Genomic DNA, 10407 nt, shown 5'->3' with positions numbered 1-10407 from the left:
GACCCCAATCTTTTAATTTTTCCACCATAATTATCTTCTCGTCAAAACTTATCTAACAAAAAATGTAAGATTTTACACTAACCTTATTTCTACATTAGTTTTTACCTATAGCTTATACTTTTCAGTTTTCTCTTCATTTTTTTTAATATCAAATGAACGCACAAAGGAAAAATTCTTTGGAATTCAATATTCTTGTTATACTTTTTACTAATGGCACTCCACTTTATTTATGAAGTTACTAGTAATTTCACGTTAAAAATGGAGCGCCATTAATAAAAAGTGGAACGCAAATATCAATTTCCAAATTCTTTTCATTTTCATTTACGCCACTTCACTATAATCTTCTTCGAACAGTTTCCCCGCACCAATTTCTTGACAACTGAACGAAGCCCGGAGGCTTACATAATTGGGCCATGAGACCCACGGAATGGAACATGGGCTTTTCTCAATAGGCCCAGAGTACAGTGGACCAGGCCCGGCTCACTGTAATGGAACATGGGCTTTTCTCTCAGTAGGACCAGAGTACAGTGGACCAAGCCCTACCACTTCTCTTATGGGCCGGCCCTCGCCTTCTTTTCTTGTCCACAAAGTCACAGCAGTGTCAAAGTTTTTAAGTTCTCTCACAGAAGCACCGAAGAGCAGGAGAAACAAGAGAGAGAGAGAGAGAGAGAGAGAGAGAGAGAGCAATGGAAGCTTCAAACACAGAGAAATCGATAGCACACGAAATCGGAGGGCTCCAAAACGACACCCTCCGCTTCGGGCTCCACAGCGTCAAGGGCGAGATCACCGGATCCCACCCTCTTCAATCCGCCTATCAATCTGTATCCTCTCTCTCTCTAAATAAACATATGTATATGTATATGTGTGTGTGTGGTGTAAAGATGAGTTTTTTTTTGTTAGATTTATGTTTGTTTTTGTGTAGACGAAGGAGATGCACGAGCAAAGGAAGAGGAGGGCCCTACTGAACTCGTACGGCTCGGCTTTTCCGCTGAAGATGGACCTCGATCGCCAAATGCTTTCGAGGTACGAAAGCTACTAGTTCAATTGTTGTATGTTTCGCTTTGATTTTTTGTTGAGAAATTGAGCAGGTATGTTGACGGGGTTTTGGTTGCTAACTAGGGTTTGTAATATTGGGGGATTTAGTAGGTGTCCAAAACTGATTTTTTTTTTATTCCGATTGTGGAAGAAGGAATTGAGTAATGCTTTGTTGATTGGTTATTGAAGAGAAAGAAAAAGACATTAATTTGGTATGGGTTTCTAGTGTTTTAAAAAACCCAAGGCACATTGAAGCGCCAAGGGCCCTTGGAGTCTAAGCGACGAAGCGCGTGCCCAGTGAGGTGAAGCGCACATTGAAAAAAGAGAGTACCAAGTGACAAAACGACCCAACATCATCAATTATGACATCTATTATTGAAAGCAACATGTATAATAAGCCAAGTACCACACTTTGAAGTCCAAAAGTTAGAACGTTAATAATCATGCATGACATCCAAATGACCATAGTGAAACGGAAACAAAAGAATAATACGCATCCATCAAAAACTAATCTTTGAATGTTTAGCTTTAGAAATTAGAAACGTGATGATGTAATAGTAGCCTAGTAGGCTAATAGTGGTCTAATATGAAGAGTTGTAGTCTTGTAGAAGAAGTGCCGGTGGAGAACATATTAGGATTTAGGGCATTCTATAAGAGCTACGATCTGGTGCTTTGATCTCATTAAAAACTGTAATATGGTGCGTTGCATTGCATCTTATTCAGCGTTAGATTGATGTCGAAAAATGGACAGCTTTGATTAAAGACAAATATTTCTTAGAGTTACTGGATAAGCTCGCTTCATGCGCCTTGGGCTTAGACCCAAGATGCGCTTTTGCGCTTCGCTTCAACAGATTGAAGCCCCATACCCACTCCTCGCTTTGAAGCGCGCTTAAGCGTGTGCCGATGGATGTTGTTGGTAGCATTACAAGTACCGATTGTTCCCCTTTTAATACTTGGCATCTTAGAGTGTCATACTTCACATTTTTTAGGTGCCCGTTACGCCTGTTACAAATTCTTTGTTTGTATTTCCTATGCTACTGGGCTTTTAAGACAACTATGGTAGCATTCAAGTTTCTTAGAATCATCAGTGAATGTATGCATCGGGAAGTCAGATAATTGGGACTTGCTATATATAGTTAGTTAGGAGTCATCACTGAATGTATAGATTAAGAAGTCCAATCATTGGGACTTGCAATAGTTAGTAAAAACTGAATGAATATGTGATCCTTCGGAAGGTTTTTAAGAATGTGACATTGGTTTGCATGAGGATATGTTGGGTCCTATACACTAGTAATTAGAGATTTGGAACAATGGTATCTAATAAGTTTTTCTATCCACCTTTTTTTTATTTTTTTATTTTTGTTGCCTTAAAATTGGAACAATGGTATCTAAAAGTAGATTTCAAAAAGATAATATCTGAAAAATGATGAGTTGTCAAATTTTTTCATACAAAATGATTCATGACTGCATATGACCACCTGAGATCAAAAGAATTCTGTTTGGATGATGCTGGGATATGACTGGTAGAATATAAATCACGTAGTTTCTCAATCGAAAACAAAATCCCTACTCAGATAGGGGCACTGACCTAGTTGATTTGTTTAATTTGGAGAAGAAGTGAATCGTACTAGTGGTCCACCACTCAAAATGAAATTTGTACAGCAAACGCTATCATAAACAAGTAAAGAATATTTTGACACAGTAAAACATAAAGAATAGAGTCATAAACTTTCATCAGGTAACCACAATAATTTATTAAGATTGATATAAAACGTAGTTCAAACCCTAAAAATGGTAGATATGAATGGGGTAAGATGAGAAGAAGAGTGGAGAGATACTTCGAGTGAAGGGTAGAAAAAGCAGGGTAGAGGAGTCTCTCTCTCTCTCTCTCTCTCTCTCTCTCTCTCTCTCTCTCTATATATATATATATATATATATATATCTATTATAAAACAGAAGGGTGTGGGGACAAGTTGTTGGAACGGCCTAGATTCATTTGATCCAATGGCTGTAGTGCATTTTCTCACTTCCCGGTTAAGTTCACATGGTTTTCACCTAAATCACACAACTGTCATGCCCTTCCAAACGAGATGCGTAGTGCCGTAGGCACGGGGTAACACTAGTATATATATATATCAGAACAAAGAAGGAAGAAGAGGAAGAGTGATAGTCAACCTTGGCCTTTTCTTCATTAGCTTTGGCTTTCCAATGGTATCTAAAGGCGTGTCGTGTATCTGTGCTATGTATTCAATGCAAGGATGCTAGTTGTACTGGTGTGCATCTACTGTTGCTTCTTGTAGTTATTATAGCTTTTATTGTAGTTGTTTTTGCAAGCATGCATTTTGGCATTTATTTTACGCATACCACGTAAGAATCTCATTTGCTTGGGTGTATGCATGGCTTGTTTCATACTATTTGAATTATTCTTGTTGATGATGGGCCTTTGCAGATTCCAGAGGCCACCAGGTCCAATACCATCTTCCATGCTAGGGTTGGAGGCACTGACTGGAAGTTTGGAAGACTTTGGTTTTGAAGACTACCTTAATGGTAATGACATTTATAGTTTTGCGTCCAATTTAAATTTTGGTGCAACTTGTTAGAATTATCTTGGTGTTCTTCCCATCTCTTTTCTTTTTCTTTTTCTTTTTCTTTTTCAACTTCATCTTGGGATTTATCTGCATACAGCATACTTTAGCGATGCTTTATTAACTCGACTTTGAAGTTCAATAATTTCTTATAGGGTTAGTGATTTCTATGTACACGATTGTTGCCTAAACGGAGGCATGGAAGTCTATTTTTTATTCACCCTCTGTTTGGTGCTATGTATGTTATGCGTCCTGGTAGAGAAAGGATAGGGTCGTGTAAGGTTCAGTATTTCTTCTTTTAGCTGCGAAATTTAGGATACTTTGACAACGTTAAGTTTTCTGTTTTGGTTTTTTTTTTTTCCTTCTTCAGTGAAGCTTTCATAAAAAAATCTCTGCATATCTTACTGCAGTGGTAAACATGTAATGTAATGTTTTCAAATTGCAGTGCGAAATTGCTATCTATTTCCGAATACTGTCAGCTTGGATATGGCTGACAGTAACTGTTAAGTTTTCAATTTGCTTTGTATTGCTGAACAATGTCAGTCGGATGTGGCCAAAGATTTGTGATTGGCTTTCTTTATACCTAGGTAAACATATCGAAATTGATAAGGAGAAAGACTAGTTCTTATTGATGTTTCCCTTCAAAGTTAATTTGATTTGAATTTACATATGGATTGGCCAAATTAGACTATCAAAATTACCCTCAATTTGATTAGGCCCCCCTGTGCTAGGTAGTTGGTGTATTGTAGCATCTTGTGGTAAAACAAAAGACAGTTGGATCTTGTCTGGACTGATTGATTATTTTCCTTACCTCTAAATTTGATGCTTGTTGCAGATCCACGCGAGTCTGAAACATTCCGCCCCCTGGACATGCATCATGGAATGGAAGTCCGACTTGGAGTTTCCAAGGGACCAGTTTGCCCCAGTTTCATCTGATTCATCCCCATACTTGCCAGAGATATTTAAGTTTCTAAGTCTGCGTTGCTGTTTTTGTGGAGAACTTAATTTCTCGTAATGTAAACTTGCCTTGATTTGGTTTAGTTTTATATGACTGTTGAATCGACTGTACCCTTACTTCTCTGCCCTGCTCAATTATCTATTACCCATGTTGCTGGTATTGAGAATATCCATTGCTGGCATTCGGAGATTTTTTTTTTACTTGGGGCTTGTTGATCCAAATTATGAAGTCCAGGGCTTCTGAATCCGTCTTTATTGGCATATTGTCTGTTTATGGTGTTGTGGCCTATAAACTGGTGATTTGTTGCAAGTTTAAGAGCTGAGATGCCTATTATCACTTCGCCATTAGGGAATTCAAATCAAGGCATATTCTTTTTTTGTGGTACGTTGGAAATTTAAGGCAAGACACGACAAATGCTTTTGGATGTTGCACAAAATGGAGCTATGTTGCTCATTCTCATTCTTCATATCATAGGTCACCTCTTGTCAGGCGATGTGGGGACCAAAATTGATGATTCGGGACCGTAATTGAATTGAAATTGGTGATGGATTCATTTACAGCAAAATGTATTGAAATCGGTGATGTCATTTATAGCAAAACATTTTTGCCCCCAGAGTCTCTGGAGGCACAGTTAGAAGTAACAGGAAGAGCCAGTTTCACCTCACAGGTAAAGTATGACTCAAAAGCAGCACTTGGGGTGCCATTAAAAGAAAGAAACAAAGAAAGAAAGTATTTACCTACAAAAGGGTTCAAGTGTAAACATATTGAGGAAATCTGCAAGTACAAAGCCTCTAATTCCAAACACAAGAATACACTTCTGTGTTGCCTAATTAGTTTAAAACCAGTGCACCTCACCCTACTCTGTTGATACCCTAAGAGTGTCGCCTTTGCCATTTGCAGGAGAAACAACCGCAAGAACAACGAAACCAGCCAGAGCAACAATCAAGATGCCCAAAGAGTTTATTAACATTGCCTCAGTAGAATAGAGCGTTATAATCTGGTGGCTTTGAAGGAATGTGGCTTTTTCTAGGATACCTGTAGCACAAGTAGCAACTGAAAGGGCATATATGTAAACCCCAAAAAATACATGCCATGGCATCAGGGTAGCTCTGCTGTTTCTCGAACCACCTGGGTACCAATAGGTTGCAAATCCAGCTGCCCACTGTCAACAAGAAAATCTAAAAATTCAAACAGTGATTTTATAAACTTTGTTGGTTTTTCATATCTGATTATAGAAGCTACTCATCTTTCAAAACGAAATGCACAAGGGGTGTACAGAAAAAGACCTGAATGCCGAACAAAAAGAAGGAAGCTAAACCGAGCCATGAATGCAGACTATAGAAATTGTCAATGCCCCTGTCAATGTGATTTTTCCAAGCAGCCCATATGCCAATTACGCTCAAACAGAAAGCCAGGAATTGCAATGAGAGATGAACTAATTTTTTGTAGCTCTTGGTTCCTGAAACAGTCTTGTAAGCTAGCATAGCTGCATAACCCGAATCAAGCAATTAGACTAAGGATTTTATTTGTTTTACTTTTTATAGCACTCGAAAGTTATGTTACATGGACTCGGGTAGGGGAATCGGGTGCGGCCATGGGGGTATGCGCCTAGGTGTCTGCTTCATCCAATTCTCATCCAAAGGACTAGGGATACATCAAAATATTATAATGAAATAGTATACTCCTTTTATTTCTCGGATAATTAGTGTTTACAAAGTGCAGTATGGCTTTCATGCGTAATAATAATATAGGAGTTCCACACATTCCAACTAAATGTGTTGGACACAGTTCTACACCCTTATCGGAGGGTCGAGTCTCTGACATGATATTTTATATGACATGGTATTTTATACATTAGGAGTCCATGTAACATAGCTTGAAAGCCATAAGATCACTTGGAACCAAATGAAGGAACAAATATCAGAAAACATATCAACCAAGTATATGCGAAGTATGTGTAAAAAGCCATTCCAACTAAAGGAGGAAGATGAAATTATGCCATTCCAACAAAAGAAGGTGTGCCATTCCGCTGCTTGATATTTCGGAACCAAACTAAAGAAGTTGGTAATAGACATAAGAGCTCTCATAGCTACCAGTTTAATGGTGAACATAAACATCACAGTATGACATATGGCGATTATTTGCTATGATGGCTATTATTTGCTACTACTAGTTAAATGGTGAACATAAACATCACAGTACAGCCATGCTTCTTACTTGTGTGGGCCTACTATATGCCACAGAGGACAGATGGCGATTTGGATCCAGCAAAAAGAGGCAGCAAAAAGAGGCACGAGTTTTCCTATTTCCTAAGTCGTCTGTCATCAAATCAAGTAGGACAGTCTAGTTTGGCATTCCTACTGACAATTCCTGATAGAAGTTTCGACATACAATAATGAAACAACTAAAAACTTCCTAGGTAAGTACAAAAAAAAAAGAAAAGGGAATCATTTCCAAAACCAATCATGAGAGAATCTCAGAATAGATACAGCAAGTACAAACATCTAACACCTCCATGATAAAAGCTGAAATCTAGACACAACGAATATGCAATAAACATTGACTTGCAAGCTCTAAAAACAATCAAAGTCGATCAGAACTAGTTCACATGTCAAGGGATATTATCGGGAGATTAGAAACAGTGTGTACATAAATCATTGGCAAGTCGTTAAAAAGCAAGATATGAGATCACTTGAATTAGGTTAACCAACCCTATATAAATGAACAAAAGAAATCACTGCAATCTCTGGACTATGGTCCAACTTTCCAGTAAATTTAAGATAGAAAAAGCTCAGTCACGAGCAAGAAACCACTTTTTTTTTACCTTCGCCATTCAGAAGGACAAGACTAATCACCATTAATACTGGATGGACCTGAAAAAGAGTTATCAAAGAAGTTAGGAAAAATGTTTCTGCTTCCACAAGGACATTTGCAAAGGTTCACAAAAGCTGGATTTAAACAACTTCACAACGTGGACCGACACAAACAAGAATGCAACCAATGGGAATGCAACAGAGAGGAAAATATATTCCAAGCCTAGAAAAGAAAGCTAAACCTCTCAACTCAAATTTGATTTCACTTCCACAATCCAAAAGATAAATGAAGTATGACACATGTAAATTTCCCAAGAAAGCTTACAATACTTATTTAAAGACACATCACAAAAGGTTGAAGACTGATATGAAACTAAATGAAACACATACGAGACGAAAAAGGACCAATGGCCAAGAAAACTGGACAATGTAATTGTACTTTCTATGTATACCTCATGAAATAAAATACGAACTGATAAAGTAGTTATACAGAGTGACACCATCAAAGCAACTGAGAGCAAAAACTTGTCGTGCCAATGTTGAATCAACCATTAAGATCCTAAAATTAATACATTATCTAACAGTAAGGAACCATTCAGATTTTGTGTCAATGAAAAGTGAAAACTGCCCCATCCATGACCACGACATATTAAAATCAAGTTAATACAATGTCTACGTAGAGATAGGAATCCCATCTCTGTAGTATAAATTGCTTTAAATACAGACTGATTACTATTATTCTTTCAAAATACTTCACATAAGCTCTGGCACTTAAACAAAAGAATGATATCTTTGGATAGATCTAGATTTTAAAGTAAGGAACTGAGACTACCATTTCAAGGAAACAAATTGACATTTGCTAGGTCTCGCATGGATTTCACATCGAGTTTGGAACTTGGGAAGTTTCATGATGACAAATTTGAAACATCAAACTAGAATGGGTGTACGACTGGTTTGACATCATTCATGGTAAAAGTAGTAGTCATACAAATATGTCTGCAAGATACATTTAGGGTATCTCGAATTGATCTTCCACTCTGGTTTCACAAGCCACATATAGCTAACCCTCTTACATTTTCCGGCGAAAATAAAGATACAATCTATCCATCTGACACCCCCATCAATCCAAAAGGAGTCTGGAGATATGTTAGACAATGCATTAAGGTTGCAGTTATACAAAGGCCTCACCTATATACATATCTTCTACCTCTATTCATCTTCCACTCTGGTTTCACAAGCCACACGTATGGCTAAACATCTTTCATTTCTGTTGAAAATAAATACACAACCTATTCATCTCAAATCCCCATCTACCCAAAAGGAGCATTGAATTGCATTCTACCCTTGACTAACTAATCTCATATACTCAATAGGAGTACAACCGCAATCTTTCTTTCTTATTTTCAAGCGATACGAGAGCAACATTTCAGAATTATATCACAACTTCCCTGACGGAACACTACACCAACCAACACCAACTAAATTGAGCCCAACAATAGCTATGGTAAAGAGAAATTTCTTGGCTTATCGGGAAGCTCTGTGCAAATCCTTTGATGGTTCTATCAGGAAGGTTGCTTGGGCTGCTATTGGCCTATGGTATGTTACATGTGGTAAGAAAGGAATCGTAGTATCTTTCAAGTCACAGCTACTGTTTTAAGTAAAATTAATTTACATGTTAGGTTGCATCTGACATAAATTAATTCGATGCTCTCAGGTTGCATCTGACAAAAATAATGCCCTTAACTCTGCCTTCTGTGAACTATCGCAAATCTCCCCTAAGCTTTTTGTTTAGCATTAGCCTCAATCTGTTTTAAAAAATTAAATGTATGCCTTCCTTATAGCCTTGTACAATAAGCTCTTAAAAATCAATACACCCACAATGTGGAAGAAAGAAACTAACAAAGAAAAACTCCTATAAAGAAGAAATAATTATCATATCTTATCTCTTGACCTCTCACTAACCAAGCATAACCACAATATTACACAACCTACATATAAGAATAACGAAACTTGAAGACGCAATAGAAGTACAACCGCAACGTTTTTTATTTGATTTTCTAGTGACACGAGAGTTACACTACACACACGTACATATACGACGAGAATTTCCATAACGACACACTACACCAACCAACACCAACTAAAGGAGAAATAACAATCAAATCTTGCCCCTTGACCTCTCACTTGAGAGAGCCAAGTTGGTTAGTATGACGGCAACATTACAAAACCTAAAAAGGCATCCGAGAAAACATAACCAATTACCAACCAAACTGAGCCTTGTGTTCCAATCAATTTGGGCCGGCTACATAAATCCTATTTTTCCACTAAGCTCGGCTACCTGTTTACTTAAATTTAGTAAGCCCAAATCCTAGTGTATCACAGAATCCAAAGTCAGTTTAGGTCGAGAAAACATATACATAAGAATATCCAATCACAAATGTTGTAATGGATTTCTTGTCAGGCAGCAAAAATGAAATCCACGAGAATCGAACCAAAATCGTAGCATAATTGCACAAAATTAACGTAGATTTAGGGCACAAAAAGGGGGGGTGAAAGAGAATTACGTTGAAAATGAGAGCTTTGTTGTCAGAAACGAGAGCCAATCCTCCTCGGTAATGCACGTTCCATATAAACACCAGGGCTGCCACTAGGACTCCGAGGATCCTCACCACAAGGATGATCGGGAATTTCACCACGGGTACCGCCATTGTCAACTCTTATTACCGAAATACGTACAGTGTATGTAGAGAGAGAGAGAGAGAGAAGGGATCTGCGATGGCGTAGACCGGGGGGAGTCTGTAATCACGGGTAGAAAATTCATAGCTCATGGGTTTTGAAATTTATACTCCAAGACAATATGTTTTTTTTTTAGTCCAACATGTGAATTTTTTGGTAATGAATTCTTTGGCTACTTTTATGAATTTTTAAGGCGAAAATTTTCAGTGCCGAGTGGGTATCACGTGATGTCTGATCGGCGCATCCAAGCTGTCCATTGCGTTCTTGGACAGCTCGAATT

The 10407-nt window shown here is 37.9% G+C and overlaps 2 protein-coding genes across 2 annotated transcripts; one reads left to right on the top strand and one right to left on the bottom strand.

Moving 5' to 3' along the window:
• Nucleotides 1–585: 585 nt before the first annotated feature.
• On the top strand, nucleotides 586–4887 carry LOC131304604 (cyclin-B1-2-like). The gene is made up of 4 exons (XM_058331899.1): nucleotides 586–821; nucleotides 923–1023; nucleotides 3485–3582; nucleotides 4456–4887. Exons 1-4 carry the CDS (start codon nucleotides 687–689, stop codon nucleotides 4554–4556), a joined length of 435 nt encoding a protein of 144 aa, XP_058187882.1. The 5' UTR covers nucleotides 586–686; the 3' UTR covers nucleotides 4557–4887.
• A 406-nt stretch (nucleotides 4888–5293) lies between these two features.
• Nucleotides 5294–10212, bottom strand: LOC131304603 (transmembrane ascorbate ferrireductase 2). The gene is made up of 4 exons (XM_058331898.1): nucleotides 9956–10212; nucleotides 7403–7451; nucleotides 5865–6064; nucleotides 5294–5740 (listed from the first exon to the last, which is right to left on the bottom strand). Exons 1-4 carry the CDS (start codon nucleotides 10097–10099, stop codon nucleotides 5435–5437), a joined length of 699 nt encoding a protein of 232 aa, XP_058187881.1. The 5' UTR covers nucleotides 10100–10212; the 3' UTR covers nucleotides 5294–5434.
• Nucleotides 10213–10407: the final 195 nt, after the last annotated feature.

The sequence above is a fragment of the Rhododendron vialii genome, chromosome 10a (assembly GCF_030253575.1).
Source record: "Rhododendron vialii isolate Sample 1 chromosome 10a, ASM3025357v1".
In the NCBI taxonomy this organism is placed as follows: domain Eukaryota; kingdom Viridiplantae; phylum Streptophyta; class Magnoliopsida; order Ericales; family Ericaceae; genus Rhododendron; species Rhododendron vialii.
This window is presented reverse-complemented; position numbering and strand designations above follow the sequence as displayed.